The sequence below is a fragment of the Dunckerocampus dactyliophorus genome, chromosome 8 (assembly GCF_027744805.1).
Source record: "Dunckerocampus dactyliophorus isolate RoL2022-P2 chromosome 8, RoL_Ddac_1.1, whole genome shotgun sequence".
In the NCBI taxonomy this organism is placed as follows: Eukaryota; Metazoa; Chordata; class Actinopteri; order Syngnathiformes; family Syngnathidae; genus Dunckerocampus; species Dunckerocampus dactyliophorus.
The window spans coordinates 19632787-19647300 of NC_072826.1; the positions used below are offsets into that span (position 1 = coordinate 19632787).

Here is a 14514-nt window from a genome sequence, read left to right on the forward strand (position 1 = left end):
CAGATGTTAGACTGCAGCAGCGGGAGGAGGCTCCTTCCATTCACTTGGTAATGTACTCTGTGTGTGTGTGTGTGTGTGTGTTGGGAGAGGGGGCGTGTGATCCATAAAGCCTCACACACACACACACACACACACACACACACAAAGCACCCTGCTCCAAAGTGTTCGGCAAACACTCTTGAAAAGGTCACCACTTAGGAGGATTTTGTGTGCACAAAATGCAGATGATATGCTTTATATAAGATATAGTGAGATGTAGTGATATGATGACCAGTTGAGTAGGAGAAAGGAGCCTGATGATGGTGGCGAGGTCAAAAGGGCCAGTGGCCCGCTGCTTGCTCTTCTAAACAAAGCTTTCATTGCAGACATGTGTGCTTGTGACCCCCAAAGAATCATGGGTCACTGCTGAAAGCCCCTAAAAGAAGAGGAGGAGGAGGAAGGACCATCATCTATACATGATGTTCTAATTAACCCTAACACTCAATGCACAAACACAGATTAATAACTGATTTGCATGGCAATTGATCTCAACTGAAAGGTCCATCCATGTTTAACAATACATCTTACAAGAATAAACTCCTTCCATCCACTTTCTGTGCCGCTTAAACTCATTTAGGGTATGCTGGAGCCTATCACAGCTGACGTTGGGCAAGAGGCGGCGTACAAGAATAAACTCATACCAGTAATTCTGATGTGTTAAAATACCTGCTTGTGTCATGTTGGCGCTGTTAACAGGAATGGTCATCCTCACCACTAGGGGGGGATCCAACGTAAGCAGTTGGTTCTACGTATGTGCAGAATCCGGTCCGCCTATTTTTCGTCAGTCACGTGTTGGGCAAGCTGATCTGTACTACTATGCATGTGGAATCTACGTCATCCGTCAATGTATTTTGCGGCAGTTACAGAGTATAAACGACAGCCACCAAGATTTAATAGACGTATAGCAATAGACGTCACACTACCTCGCTCCCAAAACAACATTTAAGATTTTTAAAATCTTTTTTCCCCCCTTACATCATATTCATGGTGCAAGTTACGTTTTTTCCACCACTGAAAAAAAACACAGACAAAAGCATTTGCTAGCAAGATATGTTTGGATGGAAGGTATTTCTCAATTTAGAAAAAATAATCTTGTAGGTGAATCGTCTAGAGCAGGGGTCGATCGCGAGGGTGGTTTGGATCAATCACATAAACGTCACTTTGTAGATGTCATATGACATCAGTCAGCTGTCATTAAGCTCCCCTCCTGATGCACTCTTGCTCCTCTGTGGCAGTGGTGAACAGACGTCTCAAACTACACACTGAAATGCAACTTTCATCTTTATTATTCCGGTTACGGATAAACTAACGCAGCGGTAAGACGCCTATATCGATAACAAAAGTTATCCGTTCATGTGTCCCATGAGCCAAAAAGCCCCGATAGCTTCACGGCATCCCTTACCACTGGTGTCCACCAACGGGTTCTGGGATTACCGCCACAACAGGAACGGGCCAAAGCTTCGATCATGGCCCGCTCGGGCTCAATGTCCGCCACCTCCCTCGGAACATGGGTGAAGCTCTCCCGGAGGTGGGAGTTGAAACTCCTTTTGACAGAGGACAGTGCCAGACGTTCCCAGCAGACCCTCACAGGTCTGACCGGCATCCTCCCCCACCATCGGAGCCAACTCACCACCAGGTGGTGATCGGTTGACTGTTTCGCCCCTCTCTTCACCCGAGTGTCCAGAACATGTGGCTGCAAGTCTGACGACACGGCCATGAAGTCAATCATGGCACATGTGGACACCCTTATGTTTGTTATGGACAATCTGTGACGAACACAGAAGTCAAACAACACTGTCATGTATGCTTATAGTCTATTGCTTTGTAATCAAAAACATTTTCAAACAATTGTTACAAATCTGCTACAATTTTAAATAGGGGACGAAAAAAGACTAATCTTAAATGAATTACCAATGTTCCGCTTGCACAGTTAGGTTTCCAGGACAACCATGATCACATGACTCACAAAAAGAGGACGAGTACAGATTGTGTGCCTGCATAGTTTATAAAAAAATGTGGACAATGCAACGAGTCATAGTAAAATCGTCAATGTTCAATCTCGCTGAACGTATTTGCCTCCCTCTAGCGGCCTGACAGTGTAACAGCACAAAGTGTAGGAGGAGCTACTGCATGGCGTCGCCTGGTGTCGCTTACAACTTGGACCTTTTTGTTCCAAACTCGCCTCCGTAGGACACAGCATGCATCGCGTGATAACAGTGCGACTGTGCTCCCCACTTAAGTCACATTTTATTCCCAGCTCCCTTTTGCAATCCGAGTTTGTGGTGCACCCTCGGAGAAACATGTCGAGTGCACGGCCGCTGACTTTACTGGGAACCATGGGCTTCGGAGGCCGAGTGGACGAGGAGCAAAGTGTGCAGATCGTGAAGACCTTCCTGGACCGAGGATACACGCTGGTGGACACGGCCTTCATGTATATGGATGGGAAGTCGGAGACCATCATAGGGAACATGAAGCTTCCTAAAACAGGTGGAGTTGACACTATTTAGCTTCTTCATTCTTCTATGTTTGATAAAATCCCCACACAGCAAACTAATAATGCAGGAAACGCTTAAGTTGGCAATTGAAATTTCTTATGCTCCTATAGTCTTAAAAACTATTTTTTCCAAGTTTCACAAGAAATAAATGTCCTTTTCTTATTCAATACTGTTAGTGTGTCAAACGTGTGCACTAACTACCCTGCACGTCATGGACCTGGGTGCAACATAATAGTGCACTGCAATGAACTTTGAGCCAATCGTGCTCATTGGTTGCTTTAAAGATAAATATTTGACCAGGGCCTACAGGTAAAACATGTTTGCCCGGCTTATTTGAGCAGCACTTTTTTAATGATGTTTTTGGAAGACATACCAACTAAACAAAATGCTGCAATACCTACTGCTAGTGAAAGAGCATCTATATTACAAGAGTGCTTTGCTCCTTTTTTAAAGGACCTGATGAAAAAACACTAGTCAGGGTGTTATGAGGCAAGAGCGCTCTGATGTTTTTAGGAATCTCCTGCAAAAATGTTATTTGCTCCAAATTTGGGAATTCAACTCGCAGCCCGGGTCCGATGTCATTCGTTGGCCGGATTTGCCTACAGGGTGCCAGTTGGATAACCCTGGTATATATAGTCACAAATTGAAGCACTTAGCCACTGTGAAATACAGCCACAAGAGTGACGTGTCTTTTGTGTTCCTGTCTACAGTCAGCATCGCCACCAAGGCAAACCCTTGGGAGGGTAAGACATTAAAACCAGAGAGTGTGCGTTCTCAGCTGGAGACGTCCCTTCAGAGGCTGCAGACCGACTCTGTGGACCTTTTCTACCTGCACGCCCCAGATCACCAGAATCCAATTGTGGATACTCTGCGAGCTTGCAATGAACTCCACAAAGAGGTAAAGCAACACCACCATTGTTATTCCCAACTCCATGTGCACTGGGAAGGATTCAATGTTTGAAATGTTCCTCTCAGGGTAAATTTAAGGAGCTTGGACTGTCCAACTACACTTCATGGGAAGTAGCTGAAATAGTGAGCCTGTGCAGACAGCATGACTGGATTGTGCCAAGCGTGTATCAGGTAAAGTACACTTCTTCGACTTCCATTTAACTGTTTGAAATCATTAACGTCTTACTACACTTTACAGGGAATGTACAACGCTACCACCAGACAAGTTGAGACTGAACTGCTGCCGTGTCTGAGATACTTTGGGATGAGGTTCTATGCGTACAATCCTCTGGCAGGTGCTACCTGTTACACAAGTTCTTGACTCAAAGTACTAACACTGACGCTAATGTTTGTTCTCACTTTGTCAGGTGGCCTTCTAACTGGGAAGTATTCCTACACAGATAAAGACACATCCCAGCCTTCAGGGCGCTTCTTTGGCAACAACTGGGCTGCAGTGTACAGGGACAGGTGACAGTTTAACACTTGTTAACAGTATGTTATACTGTTCTTGCTCAAATAGTGGCCTCTGCTGTAATGGACGCCACACCCCTGGGATTAATACATTACACATTTCCAGTAGATGATAGTTATTCTACCATCATGTGTTGTGGTGTTTACAACATTGTCAGCATAGACAAGGCATCTGTAACACTGACATTTGTAGTGGCGTTTCAGGAAAAAAAGCTGTTTAACATTTCAATATTGATCTGAAAAGAATATGAAAAACAAAGAGCTTGGTACTCTCTTCAGTTGAGTAGACACACACAACCACTGGCTACCATATGAAGAAATGCAGTAATGTTGGGGAGGTACTTCTCTTAACATATAGAGAACACACAAACCCCCTTATTTTTTAAAATCACAAATATTAAAATTCACAGATTTAGTACTCCTTCAAATCGCTAGAATAATGTATAAAGTTAATAATAATTCGCTACCCAAAAACCTCATACTGTATTTCTCAATCAGAGAGGAGAAATATGATCTTAGAGGAAAATTAAACCTAAAACATTTATATGCGAGAATGCTGAAAAGCCACAGCATTTCTGTATGTGGAATTAAATTATGGAACAGATTGAGCAAGGAACTCAAACAATGTACAGAGATGAGCAAATTAAAAAAACAATACAAGCAGTTGACGTTTGCTAAATACAAGACAGAAAAGTCTTGATCACAATGATTGTTCTGTCATGCTTGTTTTTTTTACTGTTATTATTATAATGACTGTCATTTAAAATATGAGATGGAATGCAGGAAGTGAACAATATGTGCTGTAGAAGATGTGGAATAGATGGGGGGTAGGATTAAATAAGCTTTGCTTCTTCCTACTCCTTTTGGACATGTGGAACTGTGAAAGGATGATTCATGAGATGTATTCCATTGGAACCTTCATGTTCAAATAAACTAAACCAAACCAAACATACTTGTTCTATTTGGTCCTAAGATACTGGAAGCAGAGTCATTTCCAAGCAATAGAGGTGGTCCTAAAGGCCTTGACGACAGCATATGGGTCCAACCCCCCCACCCTGTTGTCTGCTGCCATACGCTGGATGTACCACCACTCCCAGCTCAAGGTGACATAGACATACATTGAGTCAGAGCTCATTAAAAATGGAGGATTGTGTTATAACATCATACCGTTCCAGAGTGAACTTGGCGACGGTGTCATCATCGGCATGTCCAGCATAGACCAACTGAGACAGAATCTGGCTGCCTCTGAGGAAGGTCCTCTGGATGAGAGGGTGGTGGAGTCCTTCCATGAAGCCTGGAACCTGGTCGCTCACGAGTGTCCAAATTACTTTCGCTAAGAACTACTTCACAGACTAATCGGGCATCTTTTCAATGTGTCTACATCCCCTGATTTAAAATTCATTTTACAGAGATGTTTTCTAAAACGGATCAAGAATATTGAAGCGCTTCATTTTTCAAGTGAAATGAAAATTATATTGAGGTGCTTTTGTTTCAACATTTAAACAATTTTTGACAGCAATAAGATGGACCAATGACAGGTTAGTGCATGTAGCACTAAACCTCCCCACGAGGTGGTGACATTTCTCAAAAGTAACAAGTACTAACACTGGGCTACTTTAACCAGGGCAGACCAGCACATCATCCCCCTTTTGTCCCCCGATGGCCCACACTCACATTGCTCAACGTCATTCTGGTTTTGGCACATTTACATGCGTCATTGCTTCATAATACAACTTTGTATTACTGCAAATTTCCAGACTAAAGGATTATTTGGAATTGTTCGTTATGCAAGGTGGTTATGACGGAAGTAATTCAGAGCTAAAAGTTCATGATCTGTATTCCATGTAAAAAAAAAAAAAAAAAACTCCACAAGCTTGTTTCACTTTGCTGTGTCCTTGTCATCTTCATCTTCGTCTTCATCCTCATCCTCCTGCATGGACATATCCTCGCCCGCCAAGTTGTCAAACGCACCCGTTTCGGAGCTCCACATGCACTTGATCTTCACCTTGAACTCTGCCATCTCAATGCCAAGCAGTTTCTGTCAGCGAGACACCATTTTGTTACTTCCTGTTTTCGACAATTACCTTCTATAGTTCTGGAGACCTCACCAGAATGCGAGCCTGCTCGGGGGTGAGGACATCCCCTTCTTTACAGACGGTGTGGTCTTTCAGTAGCGTCACCACACCTTGCAGGGATACAAGACAATCACTTGTGATGATAAATCATGTAAGAAATCAGTCGTACAATACATCCCCACTATTCAACGCTGCATCGAGATGCCACCGTACACTACAGTTAAAATTAGAGGTGGCGCGAGATTAAAACGCGATGATATTTCTTGTTTAGAGAAAAGCTGTCTCGTGCAAAGAGAGCAGTCAGAAGTCTATCAGACTGTTACTGCCCAAGCAGAAACTGTAGTAAGTCTACATTTGATCAAACTTAAAGATGTCAGATCAAAACACAATTGCTGCATATGACTTCTACTATAGTGTTTCCTGGCATTGTACTAAGCATCATGGGTACTGTAGTTCTTTAGTGTGGCCATAATGCTAAATCTACTGCAATCTTATTTTGCATATGTTTTTTCATAACTACGTGTCACCAGAAATGATTAGTGGTAGCTGCTACAAGGGCCGTCATTTAAAATTTTCTAATTTTTAGTTTTTGTTTCAATTTGTGGGAAAAAGTTCAGTTAAATGCATCATGCTTAGGCCATGCATGCAATGCTATAAAACATTTCAAAATGTACCTGAATTGTTTTCTGAAACAAAAGTCTGCTTGTCCAGTCCTACATTTATACAATGTAGTTTTGTTTGCGGTAATGTTAAAATAATGCCTTGTTCTTGTGAGCCCAATATCGTCTAGCCTCTCGTAAGCTGAGTGTATTGTGGCACCCCTGCTAATCACCATTAATGAATGATGATATTTGCTGTGCAGCGGGACAATGTAGACATGTACAGCACAAGCTGACCTTAAAAAAAAAAAAATCCCTGACTTGCAAGGAAGGGAAAGACATGCATGTGTCATGCGTCTTTCCTGTGAATGTGGCGCCACCAGCAGGAAAAACAAGGTAAAAACAAAAGCACTCAGCCATTCAAGCTTCAGACAAACATGTTCTGTATTATGGATTATGCTGAGATTTTGTGTTATATTATCAGATGTTTACCACATTTCGGTTAAATGAGATGGGTTTTCTGAGGAAAAAAACAACCTATTTTTGGAGAAACAAGTGGGCGGGTTTTCCTGGCGTCGCAAATATGCAAGGATCCACTGTATTTGTTTCTCATAAGTCACACATGTTAGATTCCTACCCTTCTTGAGAGCAGTAGGGAGGCCCAGTTGCCTCAACTGAGGCTCCATGGAATGAGAAAACTGTTCCAAAGGGCCCTCGTCAAGGGTTATGTCCATCTGAGCCCGGTTTCCTGCACGTGCATAGTCTGTATCTTTGAAATGACTGAAATACCTATGAAGAGAGCACATGACATAAACAATAGGTTTTCCTTTTACTATTGACCACCACATGCACTCACTGGCCATATGTATTATGATTTAATACAAAATCATATTGAAAATGCAACCACTCTGTGACGGCTTGTGGAGGTTGCAAAAACTCTGAACACACAAAAACAATCACGGAGCATTACATTTGTTGGCTGTGTTAGTTAGCAGGTTATTTTCTGGTTAATATAAGAGAGACGGTTTGAAAAAGACCCAATATCCACTTTTTCATTCAGATTTTCTTTCCTTCTATTAAGTTTAATGCAAACAGGTTAAGTTGTTTTTTGTGTAAATGCTTACTCACTCTTGCACCTCCTGCTTGGTTTTATTTGTGAATAGTACTCCCACTTCTCCTCGAAGATGCTTGCTGACCTGCACATGAACAGTAGCAAAGAGCTGATGTGAAACTGCCACCATATGCAATTTAAAGTTGAGATATTCAACACTGAATGTGATTTTTTTCTTATTTCTTGGACCTGTAAAAATATTAATATGAGGGAATACAATGTATAGATTGTCAATGCACAGACTGATTGCAATCATAAAAAATGAAGTTTGGGACAAAGAGCCATGATTCCTACTTTGCATAAATTGTCCTTGTATTCATCCGTTTCTCCTTTACCAATTGCTACCATCATGACTTTATTTTTCCCAAAGAAGAACCTGTGGGAAAGATACACATATCACATATAAAGCTATATCACCCTAAATTATCCATATTATGGGTACTTGCTATTACCTGCTGTGTTTCCACGCTGTCCTGACATCTTTCAGCTTGTTGTTCCTCATGTTGGCCACAGAGAAGATGAACAGGTATTTGTAGGTGTCCACACATTTCCGTAACTAGAACACAGACAAGAATCGTTTTAATAAAGCTTTAATAAAGCTTCAAGCAGATGCGGTATTTATAGTTTATGGCACTCACCTCCTCTATTAGTTTCTGTTTAGACTCAAGTCCCTTCTTTGCTGTTTTTGTTAAAGAAACTGTGGGGGGGAAATCGTATAAATGTCGGTTAACTGAAGCGGTATGTGCACTAGCAGAACAAGCTAACGTTAGCATGTTAGATTCCTTAATGTTCACATGTAGACGTCAGTTAATTCACTTCCAAACAAATGAACGGCATAACTAATATGGACTTCATATAAAAGACAACACCACGTACCGATTTTGAACATTTAATGATAATAAATGTTTATTTGCTTACTTTTCTTGTCTCTCTTAGACTTCGGCATGGTGGCTTCTCACGCTGGCAGGAGACCCGCATGTGAAAGTAAAAGGACCCCGAATGTTTCTGTCAAGCGAGGCAGCCCATAAGACGCCTGACTTAAAACAAGCAGCGATTACTTCACAATTTCAACCTAGTTTTAAAAAAAGAAGAAGTAATACTTACTGTTATTTTACATATATATTCGGGCTATTGGGTTTAGTATTCGAGCTTTCTTGGAAGTATATTATCAACTCGTGTCAGAATGATTTAACTTGTTTATAATGGATGCTATTTCACTTATTCGCTCGTTAGTCATTGGCAAGCACATTTTATTACCCTTTCTAAACATCTTATTGATTCACATATACGTGTTAAAGCGGCAGGGTGGTGGCGTCATTTGCCTGCACAAAAAGGAAATAAATATCTGCACTAATTAGATCAAACGCCAAGAGATGCTCAAATACACATACAGTACAGCGTAAACGTACTGTACTGTCTTCAAACACAAGAATGTACACTGGAATGATAAGCAATAATAAATATGCTTTTAAATTAAAATCTCACGTATTTTATTCGTACAATATTATTCAAATGGTGATCTAATAAATATAAAATTTGATTGTGTAGTTTTTAAACAATTATTGACTCTACTGTATTAATTGTGTGCAATATACAGTAAGTGGCTCATGGCCTCGGACCGGGTGTGACACCCCCTTTGTGAAGTGGGTGGGGGGAATCGGAGGATGTGGGTGGTAGCGGTGGGCAATACAGGAGATTTCGGTATCGATCAAATAATAAAGTACGTACAGATAAGTATTGTCGATACCTATTGTGATACTTTTAATTTGAAATCTGTACTGAATTATTTTGTGATTTTACCTTGAATTTCACGAGTATAATCAGGATAAAACATAAGACAAAGATTTTAGGCAATAATGAAATAATTTGTGAACAATTTAACAACGTAAAAATACAACGATACAAAACCAGTGTGACATTATCAACAAAACAATACAATTACTACGTCTTATTACATACACTTTATTGAAGAAAATTAAGTCAATAATGCAAAATTTGGAAACAGAAGCAAACATGACAATAGGCTTTTTGTCCCTATTTCCAAGGACGTATTCTCTGAGTTTGTAAACGACATAACTGTATTTAAATATGAACAATGTAACAATATGAACAACACAACAACAAAAAACACAGATATTTGTGAAAAGAAATAAATAAGAGAACTGAAACTGCTATCGAACTAGTAGCTAGTATCAATCAGATACAGATAATACCCTTTGTATCGGATCTATCGATGTTTGGATAGATCCAAGTGTGTGGGCGGGGCTACAGTGGGTGTCACGGCCTGTATTTTTTTTTCTTACCGTGCAACATGATCCTTGCACACTAGAGAGAGGAGGGGAAAGAGAAGCCGGCTTCTTCGGTCCGACAGTGACGGATTTTAGTGGACGGTACACGGCTTTGGAGGAGGAGGAGAATGTGCACCGTGGTTCTGTGACGACTGCTTGGACGGAATCAAGAAGAGGAGGAGGATGAGGACATGTGGGTGACAGGAAGTGCTGCTTGTCTGCGTCAAATATCTCTCACACCTCCAGTGGATGATGAGGATGCTTCTTGGATGACTTTTGGGGCTATTCATGTTTTGTGATATGACCGTGATGGTGCCTTCTCCTTTGCATAAACACACGCAGAAATGTGAAAGATAAAGCTACAAATAATCCAGTTTGTCTTGCATCTAGAGCCAAAGTAGGGCCAGCCTCCTGTGATTGTAAACCGACATGAGCTCGCTCTTTTTCCCCGATGCTCCGCCACCACCTGCCCAGGCCGGCCATGCCCCAGCGGGGACCAGCGCCCTGCGGAACGACCTGGGCTCCAACATCCACGTCCTCAAGACGCTCAACCTGCGCTTCCGCTGCTTCCTGGCTAAAGTCCACGAGCTGGAGCGGCGGAACCGGCTGCTGGAGAGCCAGCTGCAGCAAGCCCTGCAGAGGCCGCAGTACCGTGGACTCTACGGCCGAGAGGTGGCCGTGCAGACTGACGGGGGTCCCGAGTCCAGGCTGCCGGGGACCATATGGACGTTCACACACGTGCGGAGGCAAGGTGAGCGTCTTGAGACCCTGCATGGGCCCGGGGTGACGTGGACGCACCCGGACGGGGTCGGGGTCCAGATAGACACCATCACACCAGAACTGAGGGCTCTGTACAACGTGCTGGCTAAAGTGAAGAGGGAGAGGGACGAATACAAGAGGAGGTGAGTGCAACACAAAACAAGCCAGACTGGACAATTCATTAGGTACACCAGCACATGCAAACAACAACTATAACAACAATATTCCTACCTTTTTAAAGATGAATTCCTAGTATACATATTTCAATTTGCAGTCGTGTGCAACTGCGCTGTATCACACTCACAGCTGTTTCTAACATTTCGGTTGACTGTGAGGAAAACAGGAGTACATCAGTTCTATACCGATGCAGGATTCAACAAGGTTTTGTGTTCATTGCACTTACTACAGAAAGCATATAAAATCAATTTATCTAGCACTGTAAAAACAGTGTACGCAAGAGGGCGTTGTAAAATAAAATACTAATTAAAGTCAAACAAAATAATGAAGTCAAATCAAATAAAATAATAACAATAATAGTGTACACTATTATTAAGTGAAATAACAAAAATACTAGATAGTATTTTTGCTATTTCACTTACAGTACTTTAAACGTATTTTTTGTTGTTTTTGATTGTGTCTTTTACTGTATATGTCTTAACTATAACTATAACTCTTTAACTATAATATACATTTCTTATTGTCAGTGCAAAGATAACATTTAGTTTTATGGTACTCCCCAAAAGCTATTCATAGCTTGTGAATAGGGGCCCAAAAGCCAAACAAACAAACCATTACAAAATGCAAAATAATGTAAAAACAATAAAACATAACATACATATTTATGTGAATCAGTAGTAGGGATGTCGACATCGGCATAAAAATGTAACATTGATAGATATCGATGTAAGGTTTTTCCCTATATTGAAAACCCGATTTAATAAAACTGCTGTACATAGACGTATGGGCTCCCGTACTGGCCGTCGTCAAGGTATCCAGTGCAACCACTACGTGGAAATACTTCATCACGTCCTGTGTTATTCCTCATAGTTTCGATGTGTTGAAACCACGGGCGTTGTGATGCCAGCACAGACAGCATCAACGTAAACCAACGCCGGTACGGCCTCGTTGTTGTCACTGTTGTCAGTCAACATTTTTACCCCCGTCGAGGGTCACCAAATGTGGAGATGTGATTCACAACGAGACAGGAGTCGAGGTCGATGGCACCAATCAGTTTACTGTCCACTCAGCTCAACAGCAAGTATACTCGGTGAATGTCCAAAACGATATTGTGGTTCACCACAATGGGTTAATTCCACGACAGGAGATATGTGATGTTACACATATCGGTAATGGTTGATATCGGAATCGGAAATTGAGATATCGGCAAAAAGGCCAATATCGGACATCTCTAATCAGTAGTTATTCCCTTAAAAAACTACTTATTAAGTCATTGTTTTATTTTATTTGTTATTTTTATAAAGGCAGATTTGCTTTGCTACACCTATACTGTATCTCATTAGAGGTGTACCTAATGTTGTGTCCAGCCATAGGGTGTACGTCTTTATTTTAATTGCAGTATTGTGTATCAAATGTCCAATAATGATGATTTGCAACATCTGTGTAAAGGTTGTAGTCGGTCACATGTTAGGCAGCGTGACGAGGTTGAATGTGTCCATCTTCATCAAGTGTGATGCGTCCTATGCTGTCCTCATCAGGGTGTGATTGACAGTAAAGTGAAGGGCGGGACACATGACAAAGAGCTGAAGTGATTCGCTTTAACAGACATAACTACTTAGTCGGGAAGAATCCAGCTTCTTCGTCACTTATTAGGAATTTCCTTCCAAGAAGCGGCCGACTCAGTATCCTGTGTTGACCCACGTCAACGTGCAGCCCATTTGGCGTACGCCTACTGGGAAATGAGCCAAGTTTTCGCTTGGTGCTGCTGTTTGCCACCGTGATTCAAACAGGGAGGCATGTCAGCTCTGTGAGGTCAGCTATGACCAATCCTGATTTCGCTCAGTGACACACACTAGCCTAACCCCGTCTGCCCCCTTTGGGAAACTAAATATCCTATCCTGTCCACTCCCTCCTATCTACAGCACTTCCTTATGAGTGCGCGTCTGTGTGAAAGCACGGCCAAATGCAAATCTCATTAGGGTCCAAAATGTGAGTCCACTTGGTGCAAAACCTTCTCGCATCATTAAAAGAGCGCAATATTTGTGTTTGCTTGTCTGATTCGAAATTAGCTCACTACTTCCTGGTTCACGGAGGAACAAACCAAACACAACAAATGGACATACGGTGCCATTTTATCCTCTTTCACACAGATATCCCGCTGAATTGCCGTAACATCAAAGCCATAACAGTACATCTGGCATTTATTAGCCTGTCTTTTATACAGAGCATAGCGACACAGAATAATGCCGCTACTGTGCGCACTGTCACATAGCATCCCATAGTCTGGGCTTAAGCTCCAGTATTTAAAATACGAAGCAGCATTTCCCACTTGGCTACAATATACTGTAGCTATGGCATTGGGTTAGAATGTGTTTGTGAGCGCGGGCAAACAGGTTGCACCAAATAGCATCAAATGTATTTGTGGCGGTCCAAATGTATTTGTGGCAGGCCACCACAATAAATGAATGTTTGGAAAACACTGCTAATGATGGCTTAACAAAACAGGGTGTGAGAAGTGAGGTTAAACTTCACAATCCCGTTCCGGCATTGTGGAATACCTTTACACAACGCCAGCTTGTGAGGTGGAAAGTACTTGTCAGACAGCGACAGTTGCTTACAACACAACAGGGCGGGAGGGTCGGGTGTGTCCCGACATTGTTGAATACCCCGACACAAAGGCAGCGTCCCGCCTCTGGTGTGTCTTAAATTGTCGGACATCGACAATTGCTTTCAACACAACAGTGTGGGAGAAGTGATGTCGGGTGTTAAACTTCACAACTCTGTACTGGAATTGCGGAATACCCTTACACGAAGGCAGCGTCCCGTCTCTTTACGGCTCTGATACTATCTCAGAAAGCTGAAGTTGTTGTACTGTATTAGCTGCACCCGCACAAAGACGGAAAACGGTAGGCTTTTACAGGCAGTGTGAAAGGGGATTTTGACTGTTTTCTCGGACCAAACCAAAATTTTGGTCTAAATTGTTGGAATTTTGTGGGAACAGTTTGGGGAAGGGACGTTTTCTGTTCACAGTGCACCAAGCATGGGTCATAAAGGCTTGCTTGGATGAGTTTAGTGTAGAAGAATCCGTGACCTCTAACCTCACAAATGGACATATGTCTTTCCAAGAAGAGTACAAGCTGTTCCAGCAGCAAAGGGAGGTGTCCTTCTGTATATTCTGCAATGGTCAGCTGTCCCAATACTTGAGTCAATGTATCGTATACAGAGTACCAAGAAGCAAGAGACTTTGCCTGCCACTTTGCATTGGCCAGCAATATGTCTTCCCCACTGTTACGTCACAGCTTTTTTTGTCCCGTCGCCTAAATCCTCTTTACAGCCGTCACGTTTCAGCCCCTGCTCCCGACCAAACCCCCCTTCCCCTTATCCCGCCATGGCCTCTCTTTGTGTTCAGCCATTCCTTCGTCCTTCACTCCGCCCGCCCTCTTGCAAGCCACCTTCATGCCATTGCCCCCTTATTCCGTGCCATGCAGACTGCTTTGTAAGGCATCCTCAATCCCAGCCCCCTGCATGCCTCATACCCACCCCAGTGATTTA

At 42.3% G+C, this 14514-nt stretch overlaps 3 protein-coding genes across 4 annotated transcripts in view; 2 read left to right on the plus strand and 1 right to left on the minus strand.

The window, feature by feature from the left end:
• Window positions 1-2198: 2198 nt before the first annotated feature.
• On the plus strand, window positions 2199-5448 carry akr7a3 (aldo-keto reductase family 7, member A3 (aflatoxin aldehyde reductase)). Its single transcript, XM_054783968.1, has 7 exons — window positions 2199-2526; window positions 3245-3432; window positions 3510-3614; window positions 3682-3778; window positions 3851-3950; window positions 4927-5056; window positions 5129-5448. The coding sequence occupies exons 1-7, from the start codon at window positions 2238-2240 to the stop codon at window positions 5288-5290; spliced, it is 1071 nt and encodes a 356-aa protein (XP_054639943.1). The 5' UTR covers window positions 2199-2237; the 3' UTR covers window positions 5291-5448.
• mrto4 (MRT4 homolog, ribosome maturation factor) lies at window positions 4369-8732 on the minus strand. Its single transcript, XM_054783969.1, has 8 exons — window positions 8657-8732; window positions 8377-8435; window positions 8191-8294; window positions 8033-8114; window positions 7756-7823; window positions 7265-7416; window positions 6062-6138; window positions 4369-5991 (listed from the first exon to the last, which is right to left on the minus strand). Exons 1-8 carry the CDS (start codon window positions 8682-8684, stop codon window positions 5833-5835), a joined length of 729 nt encoding a protein of 242 aa, XP_054639944.1. The 5' UTR covers window positions 8685-8732; the 3' UTR covers window positions 4369-5832.
• A 1291-nt stretch (window positions 8733-10023) lies between these two features.
• Window positions 10024-14514, plus strand: part of iffo2b (intermediate filament family orphan 2b) — a 37447-nt gene continuing 32956 nt past the window's right edge. Inside the window, exon 1 of one of the 2 annotated variants that reach the window (XM_054783967.1) lies at window positions 10024-10928. In XM_054783967.1, coding sequence (XP_054639942.1) covers window positions 10456-10928 — 473 coding nt within the window. In that variant the 5' untranslated portion in view covers window positions 10024-10455. The remainder of the gene's footprint in view (window positions 10929-14514) is intronic. The other variant, XM_054783966.1, reaches the window with a different exon arrangement.

What these genes read in the sequence shown, in the direction of transcription:
- akr7a3 (XM_054783968.1), top strand. Translation starts at nt 2,238, where the DNA reads ATGCATCGCGTGATAACAGTGCGACTGTGCTCCCCACTTAAGTCACAT. An exon ending in CATGAAGCTTCCTAAAACAG is followed by an intron (nt 2,527 to 3,244) that starts GTGGAGTTGACA and finishes TCCTGTCTACAG; the next exon opens with TCAGCATCGCCACCAAGGCA. An exon ending in GCAATGAACTCCACAAAGAG is followed by an intron (nt 3,433 to 3,509) that starts GTAAAGCAACAC and finishes TGTTCCTCTCAG; the next exon opens with GGTAAATTTAAGGAGCTTGG.
- mrto4 (XM_054783969.1), bottom strand. Translation starts at nt 8,684, where the DNA reads ATGCCGAAGTCTAAGAGAGACAAGAAAA. An exon ending in AACAGAAACTAATAGAGGAG is followed by an intron (nt 8,295 to 8,376) that starts GTGAGTGCCATA and finishes TCTGTGTTCTAG; the next exon opens with TTACGGAAATGTGTGGACAC. An exon ending in ACAGCGTGGAAACACAGCAG is followed by an intron (nt 8,115 to 8,190) that starts GTAATAGCAAGT and finishes TCTTTCCCACAG; the next exon opens with GTTCTTCTTTGGGAAAAATA.